The sequence below is a fragment of the Eublepharis macularius genome, chromosome 3, assembly GCF_028583425.1.
Source record: "Eublepharis macularius isolate TG4126 chromosome 3, MPM_Emac_v1.0, whole genome shotgun sequence".
Classification (NCBI taxonomy): domain Eukaryota; kingdom Metazoa; phylum Chordata; class Lepidosauria; order Squamata; family Eublepharidae; genus Eublepharis; species Eublepharis macularius.
The window spans coordinates 70829416-70842813 of NC_072792.1; the positions used below are offsets into that span (position 1 = coordinate 70829416).

The 13398-nt window shown below is 44.6% G+C and overlaps 1 protein-coding gene across 3 annotated transcripts in view; it reads right to left on the reverse strand.

The window, feature by feature from the left end:
- The window catches only part of SH3KBP1 (SH3 domain containing kinase binding protein 1), a 188121-nt gene that overhangs the window by 105341 nt on the left and 69382 nt on the right, over positions 1 to 13398 (reverse strand). For all 3 annotated transcript variants that reach the window (XM_054973613.1, XM_054973612.1, XM_054973614.1), the window contains one exon: positions 4400 to 4523. In XM_054973613.1, the coding sequence (XP_054829588.1) occupies positions 4400 to 4523 (124 nt within the window). The remainder of the gene's footprint in view (positions 1 to 4399; positions 4524 to 13398) is intronic.

Below are 13398 nucleotides of genomic sequence, written 5' to 3' on the forward strand. Positions count from 1 at the left end.
GTGACCACAGCCAGGGACAGTGCCAGAGGTTCTGGCGCCCGAGGCGGCACGTGCGTGCTCTGCGCACGCACGCACACCACGGACTGCGTGATGACATCATCACAGATGTAATCACGTGCCGCAGGGGGGCTGGGCAGCTCATGGAGCCCCAAGCAGAGAAGCTTCAAGCTGCTGCTGGGGCAGCGTGCGGAGGCTGCTCCGTGCGCCGCCCCAGCAACAGCTCACAGCTTCTGTGCCCGGCTGGGGCAGAGGAGCGCGCAGCGGAGCTGGCGTGGCTGGCTGCAGCAGCAGCTGCAGCCAGCCAGCCAGCCCCGTGCTGCCGCCGCCACATGCCCCAGCCGAGCGCAGAAGCTGTGAGCCACTGCTGGGGCGGTGCGCGGAGGCTGCTCCGTGCGCCACCCCAGCAACAGCTCACGGCTTCTGCAACCGGCTGGGGCAGAGGAGCGCGCAGCGGAGCTGGCGTGGCTGGCTGCAGCAGCAGCTGCAGCCAGCCAGCCAGCCCCGTGCTGCCGCCGCCACATGCCCCAGCCGAGCGCAGAAGCTGTGAGCCACTGCTGGGGCGGTGCGCGGAGGCTGCTCCGTGCGCCACCCCAGCAACAGCTCACGGCTTCTGCAACCGGCTGGGGTGGAGGAGCACGCAGCGGAGCTGGTGTGGCTGGCTGCAGCTGCTGCTGCTGCTGCAGCCAGCCAGCCAGCTCCGTGCCGCCACCGCCACGCACCCCAGCTGGGCGTACAAGCCGTGAGCCGCTGCTGGGGCGGTGCCCGGAGGCTGCAGCCGGCTGGGGTGTGTGGCGGCGGCGGCAGCGGCAGCAGCACGGAGCTGGCTGGCTGGCTGGCTGGCTGCAGTAGTAGCTGCATCCCAGTCATGCCAGCTTCGCTGCGCATGCCTCCGCCCCCGGCACTCCCTCCGGCGCCCCTCCAAAGCCCGCGCGCCCGAGGCCACCGCCTACCTGGCCTTCATGGGCGCGCCGGCCCTGACCACAGCAAACATGAATGGGGCCTGGAAGTTTATTGGGAGCCAGTATAGCTGGAACAAGACTGGAGTGATGTGATCTCCACAACCCACTTCTGTAAGCATTCCGAATATTCTTCAAAGACATTCCCCAGGCAGAGTAAATTCCAGAAGCCTAATCTAAAAATTACCAGGGTATTTATTGCAGAGGCAAGGTTGGAGTTGGGGGGGGGGGATTTGCAATTAAGTTGTTTTCCAGGATATTTTTGGGAGGATGGGGATAGCATTTTTTCTGAGACTGAACTATGCCAAAGGCAAAATTATCTGCTTTGCTATTGAAGATGGCCAAGGTTCATCTATCTAGATTAAAACGTATGGTGTTTTTATTCTTGGTAGCTCAATAACCCAATACTGGTTTCTTCTGAGGTTTTCCTGCATTTCAGAGAGACTCCTACACAGGAAGAGAATTTGTTTCTTAAACAACACATTTTAAAGTTTCATAGTTACCAAAGACTTGGCTCTGTGATAAGAAACAGAATCTGGTAAATCTCCAAGGTATAACAGACAGCATTTTGCCTTCAAATTAAATTCTCTATTGAATGGTTTCATGTTATCTGGAGAGAATAACCAGTGAGGTAAAAAACAGTCCACCGCAGACCTGTCAAAATCACACCAACATGCTTTGTTTCAAGTAACCAAGGTATAATCTGTCTGGGTCAGGTGGTCTTTATAGCTTATAAAATATATGTAAACTTGCTGAAAATGTACCTGTTTATTTCATCATGATATAATGGAGGTAAATGACAAAAAACTTGTATTAAAAACAACAGTGGTTAACTTACAAGATTCACTGCAAAGTACTGGTCAAGAACACAGTTTCCAGATCTCTCTCCCTATTTCACACATTACAAAGTCCTCATGTCTGTTGGTGCACAAGGTGAGGTCTTTGTATCAAACGTTCAATGGAGTTTTGTGACTCCCAGACTCAGCCCTGCCCTTTTCTCCTTGCAACCCCAGTGTGAGGGCAGAAGCAGTTTCAGTGTTGTTCTTGCTTCCTATTTGCTCCATTTGCAAAATCACACTACTGATGGAGCTGCTCTTAGGTGTTTTGATGTTGCTGATAGCAGCTACACAGTGTGAAGAAATAAAAGCACAGCAGGAGGAGAGTGAAGCTGCTTCTACCTGCATACTACAATTGTGAGGATAAAATGGCACAGGTGACCTGGGAGAAAACAAAACCCCCATTGAACATCTGATGCAGAGTCACTGTGTTGTTACCAACACACAATGGACTCCCATGTCTCTTACTTAAATGTGCTTTAAGTAAGAGACATGAGAGCCCAAACTCTGGGTCTGAGAGACCCAGAGAGCCCAAACTCACAGAGAATTTTCAGTAGCCTCTCCTCCAGCCACCCCCCAAGATTGGTCAAGATTGCATTTTGGATATCCGAGTTACAGACCCCCAAAGCGGCTGCCCCCAGGAAACTTCCAGTAGATACTATGAGTCGCAAATGCCAATTGACTTGCATTGGCTAGCAGCACCAAAAAGTTGCAATGAGGCAAGATCAAACAGAAAAGGGTGGGGGAAGAGCCCCCTCACTCATCACACAGACACCTTCCCAGCCGTTGCCTGGGGAATTAATTCTCGCTCCTTGCTCACATAGAGAAGAATGGGAGCTCTCTGCTTGGCAGGCCTAGCAAGGTTTTGAGGGCTAAGATTGGCTGCAGAACATACACCCCTCCATTGCAGAATGGGAGCTCTTTGCTTGACAAGCAGAGCTGCCTAGCAAGGTTTTGAGGGCTAAGACTGGCTGCAGAACGTCCACCCCTCCACTGCAGAATGGGAACTCTCTGCTTGGCAGGCAGAGCTGCCTATCAAGCTTTTAAGAGCTGCAAAAGATCTGTGGATGTCCTCTCCATTGCCTTGGGAATTGACAGATTGGTGCTAGGATGTCTGGACTCACAAACTACGGACCAACGGACCGGCCCAAACAGACCAAAATTTGTGAAAAAGTTGAGTCCCATGAACTGCATGTTCGCGAACCACAAACCAGGCAGGACCGTGTCAAAATTAGGTCTGTTTTCTGGACTGTGCCCACTCTAGTCACATGCGAAGGACCCTTCCTGCTTCTCTTCATGACATAGCAGGTCTCCCATATCCTAATTTGAAATTCTAATCGCTATACCTCAAAGATAGGTTTCAGAGTGTGGTGCTGGGGGACTGCTGTTCAGACCCTTGGACCTCTGCCCTAAAGAGTCCCACAAGTTCTATCTTGTTTTCCATGCTTTTCAATATCTATGGAAAGCTGCTGGGACACGTCATCCAGAGATCTGGGCTGATGACAACCAGCTCTATCTCATGCTTCCAGCAGATCCCAGACAGGCTGTGGAAACTGGAACAAGTGCCTGGAGGTAATTTTGGAATGTATGAAGGCTATGAAGCTGAAATTTAATCCCAATAAAATAGAGGTGCTGCTGGCGTGGGGAAAGTTTGATTTGGGAATTAGGGTATCTACTGTTCTAGATGGGGTTGCACTCCCCCTAAAGGAGCAGGTTTGTAGTTTAGGGGTACTGCTAGACCCAAGCCACCTGTTGGATAAACTGGTGGTAGCAGTGGCCAGGGGTGTACCTTTTACCAGCTCTGGCTGATAAGCCAGATGCAACTCTTCCTGGGTGAGAAAGATCTTGCCACTACGAAGCATACCCTGGTAACATCTAGATTACATTACTGCAATGCTCTCTGCATTGTATGGTTCTTGAAGACTGTCAAGAGGCGACAGTTGGTACAGAATGCTGTAGCCAGAATGCTGAATGGAGTGGGTTGCAGGGATCGTATCACTCCAGTCTTGTTCCATCTACACTGGCTCTCAATTTGCTTCCAGACCCTATACAGATCCTCTCTGAATCTGCTGGAATGGACCTTTACAGCCCTATACAGCATTATATAGTCATCTCCCGAGGCCCAGATTCAGGCATCCCTGCCATCTGAGGCTTGATGGGTATCTTCTTGGTCATGGCACCAAAACTTTGGAACTACCTCTCCAGGGAAATTTGTCTGTCTCCCTCTATTATTGTCTTCTGCCAGTGGATCAAGACTTTCTTGTTTTGTTTTGAATACCACCTGTAGTGCCTATTGGCTCTCCTCCCTGGCTGTGTGGTTTGTACATTTTTACTGAATTGTTTAAATGTTTTTTATATGACTTTTAAAAAATGTAGCTTTGATGTTCACTGCCTTGGTTTGAAAGGCCGCATAGAAATGTTTTAAATAAATAAATGAAAGAATGCTTGAGACAGCCGTTATATACCTGTGCTTCTCCTATTTAAGAGGATTTTACCACTCTAAAGGAGTAATCGATGTACTTTTGTCTAGTTTGATAAATGGAAATGCTGCAAACATATTGTCCTTTTAAAGTTATTCATTAAAATTTACATATAAATGTACATTACCTTTTCTGGAGGATCTAATAATTGTCTCAGACAACAGTAAAGGGCTTCCATTGGAAACTTCATGTATAGACTTTTCTGATGCTTTGCTGGCAAGACTTTCTTTTTTCACATCTTTTTTTATTTCCTGTATGAAAAACAAAAACAAAGAGGGGGTGAACGGTTTAGAAGATATGTTCATGTCTTAAACTTCTGAATAATAATTATGTAATGGTTGTTGGGGGTTTTCCGGGTTGTATTGCCGTGGTCTTGGCATTGTAGTTCCTGACGTTTCGCCAGCAGCTGTGGCTGGCATCTTCAGAGGTGTAGCACCAAAAGACAGAGATCTCTCAGTGTAATTATGTAAACTTTTTGTTAATTGCTCTGACCTCCAGGCTCAATAAATAGATTAAGAAAAAATGATTTTGCAATTAGCATCAAGTCTCTCAATTATGCAACCCTCCATTATTATATAGCATTTCCACATGGAAGTTGCTCTGAATTCCTTACTGCACTGATTTCAGGAGACAATTTTCTTTTACACTTATATTTGTGAATATTCTTGGCAAAAGAAAGAAAAGAAACGAGACTGAAGAATGTTAAATTCTACGAGGTGTTTAGTTAACTGCAGCAATTGGGAGAACGAGTAGAAAACAAAAATTGAACTCTACTAATCATTCATTAGGTTTCCTTCTCACCATAGATTTTTTTTTATTTGTTCATGTCTTCTACTAGATTTGAATAGATACATATATTTTGCTGGTACAAACTGGCATACATAAATTGCTGGCCTAAAAAGAATCCAGATAGGTTTGGAACCAAAAATATAAATACTGCAAGCATTTGCAAAGATATCACTTACAATGGGTATTTCATATTTAACATTTGTATTACAGCATGGAAGCATACTATTCTGCTCAGAACCAATCTCAATGACTTATTAAAAAAATTATTGCTCTCTCTTTCCACAGCTGAGGGGAGCTAACAAAACAAAACACATTTACATACAGCAAACACACAGAAACCCCACACAAGGGAGGGGGGTCAAAAATGTATAAAAATAATCATTAACATAAAACTACCAAAATCATCAAAAATGCATGGGCTCATGTAGTAAAAGACAATCCTTTGGATACCTGAGTCCCATGCTATTCATGGCTTTAAGATGCAAGAACTAGTACCCTAAAATGGACATGGAAGCAACATCACTGTGCCATTATTCAGCTGACAGCCACTTTTTGTACCAATTGAAGCTTCTGACTTGTCATGTTCAAGGGCAGCCTCATGTCATGCACATTTAAGTGATCTAGTTGTTGTGTTACACAACACGGGTGAGTATTCTTAAACCAGTCAGGTCTAGCAAGGGGATACAGTTTTCAAAAAAGGTGAAAAAAAGCACTTTTAGCAACAACCACCTGTAACAACCACCCGTTTTTGTTATTCAAACAACTAGGTCAAGGAACACATGCAGAACCTTCAGCTGAACAGCCAATAACTACTGAACCCCGACTTGTGCTGTCAAGTCAACCCCTCATCAGCTTTCCTAATCAGCATGATATCGGTTTTATCTGTGTTCATTTCAGCTTAGTACCAACTAATATTCTGAGCTTGCTAGGTAGAACACATTATGCGACAGATGTTTAGTATTTATGCTTTGAGCATCTTTTTAAGAATCTAAAATATTCCCCACATAATGCTCACAACTGTTAACTGAATGATTGCAACTTAGGTAAGTCTAGGCAGCTACACAGTACTTGGCTGTACTACCCCGTTTCCCAGACATCCTTTTCATACATGCAAATGGCACCTTTCTCACCATGTGCCTGTTCACAGATGGCCCTGACAGACTTAGGGCTACCATCTAGGGACTTTGGGGCCCACTCATTCAGAAGTGGGACAGCCAACATGGCAGTGATCAGGCTGCCGTCGGCCCCCATACAAGCCCTCGTGCGGTGGAAATCCCAGGTTTGTGATTTGTACATCCGCCCCTTGTGGGGGTCTCCCTGTGGCCAGGGAGGCCACAGTGGCAGCACTGGAGGATCTGCACAGCAGCAGCTGACAGGGACATACCAAGAGCAAATCATAGGCCTTGAACAGCAGAGTGGTTGTTGAAGGATGGGTGGGGGGAGTTGCACTACTGCACATGGGCTTATCATGGGAGTCAGGAAGGAATTTTTTCCCAGGCTAGACTGGCCCAGTTCCTGAAAGTTTTACGCCTTCCTCTGGAACCAAGCAAGGGTCACCATGAGAGCAGTGGACTGCTAGGGCACCTGGCTGGCTGCTAATTGGAACCAGGAGGGATTCGAATCTAAGCATGGGGTGGATGGTTTCATCAATGCCATTGGGAGGCACTGCAGGGTGCCATCAAACCAGAGAAGTCCTTGGGGTCCACCTGAGGGGGTGGGGCTCGCCTCCAACCTTGGCTGCAGTCATCAGAGCATTGGAGGGAACTGGGAGGCAGCCTACCTGCCTCTTGGGGTGGTTCTTTGGGTACTGGGTCAGATCTAGATGGGAGTGAGAAACTGATCCTGCTGGATGTTTCACCCCATTTGGGGGGGTTCACTTAAGAGATACTGGAAGGAAACTACAAGAAGGCATATGCAGCTTGGGGGTGGTCATTATCTTATTGGCAGGGGAACCATAATGCAGCTGCATCCAGGTGGGATCACATCCCTGTCACCCTGCAGTTGGCTCTCAGCAGTTGGGCTGGGAGGCATGCCACTGAGTGGCAAGTGAGTTGTTCGATGCTTGGATCCATACCCTAAGCAATGCTCCAATTATTGCAAGCAAAGCTGTGGCCAGTTTTCCTCCAGCCTGATGTGTCCTGTCTTTCTGCTCCATTAACTCTGGCCTTGCCACACTGCCACTGGAGCTGCAAAAATTGTTTTTATTCTTTCTGAAAGTCTACACACTTTCTAGTACCTCATCTATCTTTCCAGAACAGGAGAAAGTATTCAGGTATCACATCCCTACCAGGATAGGGAGGGAAGTGGGTGTGTGTGTTAGAATGAAATGACATATACATGCCACTCTTTCCTACGATAGGGTATCTTTCCAAGACAGAATTTTCACCATGTGTCTGTTATAGGCAGCCATGAATAAAGTGGGATAATGTTCCTCCAAAACAGTTATACCTTTCAATTTAGGAGTCCAATTTTTTTAAAAAACCTCAAAAATGCTTTGTGAGGTTCCCCCTTGCTGGATCCACACCCCTGAGGGTCCACCATGACGCCCTCAGCCCGTCCATGGGGCCCACCAAGAAACCTGTCTGTTGTCAGCCACCTGGTCAGCTACTGCTCCGTTTCTCACCCCGAGGGCAGCCTCCCTTGTTGGTCTCAGATGTGGCAGGAGAGAAGGTGGAACAGCGGACCCCAGAACCCCTCTCCCTGCATGAGTAGGCTGCCCTTGCACTAGGGACAGTTCTCCTGCTCTTGTCCATGGCCAGAGGTTCCTCCCCCTAATGCAGGCCCCTCCCCTCTCCCCAGGATCCCACCCCCAAGCAAGGCCCAGCACTTGGGCCACAGAGGGCCCTGGCAGGGCGAGGGTTAATCTTTGCTTTGCCAGGGCTGCAGCTGGGAGAAGCGTTACCCATCCTTCCTCCTGTGGCCATGGAGTCAGAGGCCGGGCATGGCTAGGAGCCCACACTCTCACTGCCACTGCCCTGCCCAAGTTCTTCTCTTCCATGCTTTGGCCTCTTCTGGAGCGCTGTCACACTTCCCAGCGGATAGCCTGGCTTGATCTTGCTGCTTGGTGAGGCCAGGGCATCAGCTGGTCTCCCCCACCTGACTCAGAGCTGGTAAGGAGTCATTGTGGCTGTTGGGGTTGCTGCTGCTGCAGCCTGGGCGGCTCCTGCCTTTGTCTTGTTCCTCTGTGGTGTGGCAGTGGCTGTCCTGACCTTCCCCGAGCCCTCCGCCTGCCTGCGGTTTGTCCTGCCTGGGATGGAGGTGAGACAGGGTGGGGAAGGCAGCTTGGGGCGGGCCAGGGGGCCGTCTCCAGACAGACATCAATTTAGAATATCTCATAGTAGCACTTGATCACTTGTATTACAGAATTTAAAAGTCTGTTAAGTTTCCTGAAGCATGTGTTTACAATGAATAAATTATTGTCTTCACAAAATTCTGAGAGTCACATTCCTGCTTCATTTCAAAATCACAATCCAAATTTTCTGACAATGCTTGATTCTGCTTTGTCTCCTACTTTTGCATTCTCATCACCTATGATTATCAGAGCATTTTGTTTAGGTGTATGATCAACTTTTTCCAGGACACTTACATAAAAGCATTCAATTTGGCCAGTCAAGAAATTTAACATATTGATTTATATCATCTGAAAGTGCTTAAACTGTGAGTAAACTCAATAACATAATCAACAATATACCCATCACAACTTCTGCTTGGAGATGAAAAGTTCCATATAGTAGGACCCCCCCCTCCCGCTTTCCCCCAATTACTGAAATAAATGCTAGTATATATACAAATTATTGTAGATAGGTTATGACTTTTAAAAGAAAAATTGATTCTGTAAACTTGCCAAAGAAAAGAAATCAGTCTTACTTGCAGCCACAATGGTCTGAAGGCACATAAAGATAGTAATATACAAAGTAGATAAAGGAACAAGTAATACAGAAATCAGCAGCTCAGACCCCCACCTTTGTTTCAACCTAATATTGAATTGTAATAAGATAGAAATACTATTTTCAAAACAACACAAGGGCACATAATGAATTCAAATCCTTGTAATATTCAAAAGCAATATTACAAAGTATGTAACCTACAAATTTACCACACTAATGTCAGTTAGTCTGTACTGGTCGTTTGCTATGCCTCATCACCTACTGCCCCCAACCAACCTGGTTAGTTTCATCAATCCTGCTCTTCATCTATCTTCAAATGAGTATAGGACAGCAGACTATGTCACATATGAACACCACTGTGAATTTCCTGTTTGTGCTCTCTGCCTAGAATTGTAAAGCCAAAACAGTTGTCAAGCATATAGCAGCAGGCTACAAATGCAAGGCTGACAGGATGCTTTTAGTTGTTTGGATCTAAGTAGTACAGCCCCAATCTAGAAAAGTGATGGCAACAAAACAATTATGAAGAATCTGTTAACCCCTCCCCTCCCCGGGCTATATAAGGCAGGATAAAAATATTTTAAACTAACAAACATACACACACCTATATTATTCCATTCCAATTCATTAGAACAAGGGATCTTGGGCGTGTACTTTGTCAGCTGTAGAGGGTCGTGCAATTGGGTAAAAATCAGCCTCAAACGGCCGACTGGGAAGTGTTCCTGAGCGCCACCACCCCGTCCCCTGCTTCCAAGATCACGGGGGCCTAGCAACTGCGGTCTCTCCTTCAACCCCAACCCTGCACTGAAAAGATTCAAAAAAAGAAAGGGAGCAGAACAGACAGACAACGGTATCAGCATTTAGAAAAGCTGCTTTGTAAGTGAGGCACAATAAGCTTGGACTCAAAATGAAAGTAAAAATTGGCTGCTGCAAAGACCTTAAAGGCACAGCAGTTTCTTTTGCCTTAAAAGTCACTACACAGTTCAAACCCAGCCTCCTATCTATCTTACCATTATAATCAGTAAACTGCAGCTGGTCAGAAGGGGGAAAAATCAGGGAGGAAATGGCAACTGACAGGTGAGTCCACTCCACTTAGGGTTGCTAACCTCCAGGTAGGTCCTGAAGTTCTTCTGGAATTATGACGGATCTCAAGATCATAACGCTTTTCCGCTAAATTTCCAGGAATTTCTCTACCCAGAGTTGGAAACCCAAACATCACTGAACCCATCCATTCCCTATTCAGATATCCTGCCTATTGCCATTTTTCTTCTCTGCTGGCAGTTAATTATACTGTTTGTATACTGAAATTTTCACTCTTCTAATTAAAATCCTATACAAGCCAATCTTGACAGACATCTCTCTTCATCTCCTCTATAGATCTGGATGCATTCCATGGACTGTATACAGACAATGGCAGCGCATAAGAGGTCACTTACATAAGAGGTCAGCACCAAACAATACATTATTTTTAAAAAAAATTCACCTGAATATTTTGTGTGTCAGAGTTCTTGCCAACAGCGGCACAGTCTTAAATCCTGTGTATATAAAGTTTTCTATTTAACTAATCATCCTCTGTTCTGCTAGTTTTAAAGATTTTTTCTTTTTGCAGCCATCATACTCAACTTTCCTGTTCAGAAAATCACAACTGTTACTGTGGCTAAGTAAAATACAGAAATGAAACTGAGCAGTGGTGTGAAGTACGAAAAGAACCAATTCCCAGCTGCCTCATTTGAAAAATTACGTGGTGATTCAAGTGATATATAGAATTAATGTGGCCCAAATACGTATATTAAAATTAGGCTTTAAAATTTAACAGAATAAACTTCTAAAGAAGAGAGATAATCATACATCCCCCCCCTCCAAAAGTATACTTCACTGAGCAAAGGAATAAAGAATCAAAGCAAAAAATAAAATCGTGTCCAATGATATCACTGGCTTGAGCCAGGGTGTAATGTAATGTAAACAAACAAACAAACCAATAAAAACATTAAGCTAAATACTTTAAAAATATATAGTACCTCACAAGGCAATATAGAGACTATTCAGCTTTAAATCAATATATTTGTTATTGCAAAAAATTACCATATATTTTTACAGAGAAAAATAACAAATGAAAATATTTGATTTAAATCGGCCTTTTTCTCTAGTGATTTTAATATCTTCATTTAAATTCTGCCTCTGTTCCTACAAGCAGTGGAACAGAGACCAAGGCCTTCCCTTTTGTTGAATCTCATATACTATTCAGATCATCTGAAATTGGAAGATAAATTTAGTCCTGATTAATAGTCATTCATCTTCCATGAATCTGTTGTGTCCCTTTTTGAAGGCACCTAAGTTAGCCGCCATCACTGCATCTTGTCCTCTGTAGCCTTTAATATCAACAACTGGATTACAAGTATATGGAAAATTATTCTCATGTCCAAAATGACATATGAAAGTAGAAATATAAATTAAGACTTAACAGATTATAATTTATGGAAAGATGGACTTTGTAATGTCATGGAACGATAAGGTTGATTTTTTTTGTCCATTTGTGTTTTTTTTAACCTTTGTAATAAGTGTTACTTTTGTATATCTATTTTCCCCTTTCTTTGTCTGCCTTTTAACAATAATATAGATTTTTTAAAAAGAAATAGCCCACATCAGTGCAAGTTTTGTCCCCCCCCCTAGCCCTTGATGTCACTGCAAATGTTAATTTTCCTCCCATTTGAGTAAAAAGCCTTTTTGAATAATCCGGTTTGAATAATCCGGAATAATCCGGAAAGCCAAGAGAGTGAGGGCTCTCCTCACCTCCTCAGACAGGTCGTTCTACAGGGTAGGGACCACCACAGAGAAAGCCCGTGTATGGGCTGCTGTTGATTTTGTTCATGTGCAGCCTGGTACCTGCAGGAGACTCTGTTCAGATTAGCGAAGCTGATGTGAAGGAACATAGGAAGGGAGGTGGTCCTGTAGGTATGCCAGACCAAGGCAAGAAGAGCTTTTTATGTAATAACCAATACTTTGAATTGAGCACTCTAACTGGTAGGTAGCCAGTGGAGTGATTATAGGATGGGAGTGACATTCATGCTCCTGCTTGCTCCTGATAACAGTTGAGCTGCTGCATCTGGACTAATTGGAGCCTCCTAGTTGATTCAGATGGGAGACCTATGTATATGTATATGATATGGCAGCTACTTCTACTTTAATAAGAGACACAAATTGATCCTGGTTATGAAGTCATAGCAAGTATTAAAATTAGTTGCTAACGGTCAGGGGAAGGGTGATAGTCATTTAGGTTCTAACCATATTAGAAATCAATTCCACTTGTTACCATAAGCTACCAAAAATACCATTTTGCAGGTATTCAAAATGGCCTCGTTCACCTCTTTGGAGAAAGGGGGTTTTGTGGGTTCAGTAGCCACATGGTCAGTTTCAGAGGTGCTATATCACCGTTCTAGAGTTGACCTCTACACAGTATTGGGAAGCAGAGTCCCTGAAGTGGGGAAACATTCCCGGCATGGCCAAAAAAAGGGTGAGTAGAATGCAGTGAGCATGGAAAATTCAAATTCTGCAAAGTATCCTTGTATCAGGGAAGTAGGTGGAACTACAAAGAAAACCCCTGGTCCAAAGAATTTGAAAGTGATTCGGTACCTGCTAGGGGACAGAATTATTTAGTCCTTTTATTGCAAGGAAGTCCATCGTGAAGAAAAATCACAGATGAAATGGACAGGATATACTTGTTATTAATCACCCATTCATGGTGATTGTGAAAAGCTGCACTGAGCATCTCCACTCTGTAGTTTCTGTTTTTCTCCATCAAATGCATGGTTGCATCAGGGCCTTATTTCATACAGCCTATCCCCACAAAGCTATGGTCTCTGTACAGGGAGTTAGTGACGCCTTTCCTCCCTGTTTGTTAGATAGTGCAGAGCAGTGGTGTTATTTGTGTGAGTCTGAATTCTGCTGATGTGCAATAGATCTGCAACAGGAGCAGGGAAGAAGAACGGATGCTCTGAGTCAGAATACCATAATATTTCTCCCCCCCTCCCCCGCAAAAGGAACGACCATAAGAATCATCTGCTTTATATCCTTAACCATGAGCATACTCTTTGGAGTTTCGTTAATATAATTTGGTTGGTCTCTCCTCCTCTTACACATCTTATATATCTAGACCATTTCTTCCTTATCATTAATGTCTTATTTTCCCATGTCTTATCCTGTTTTAGTATCGATAAAATGGCTGATTGGATCCATTCATATAAATACCAATTCCATCTTTCCAAAGTCCATTTAGAGGCATCTTTCCATCCATACGCTATTACAGCATAGGCAGCTATAATCATGGCTTTTAACAAGTGCTGTGTTTTCCTGTACTTTATTATTCCCCCAGATGCCCATAAATAGGATCTCCCCATTTAAATTTATCTCAGCATCACAAAGCTCCTTCACCTTTCCCAATATCATTTGCAAGAAG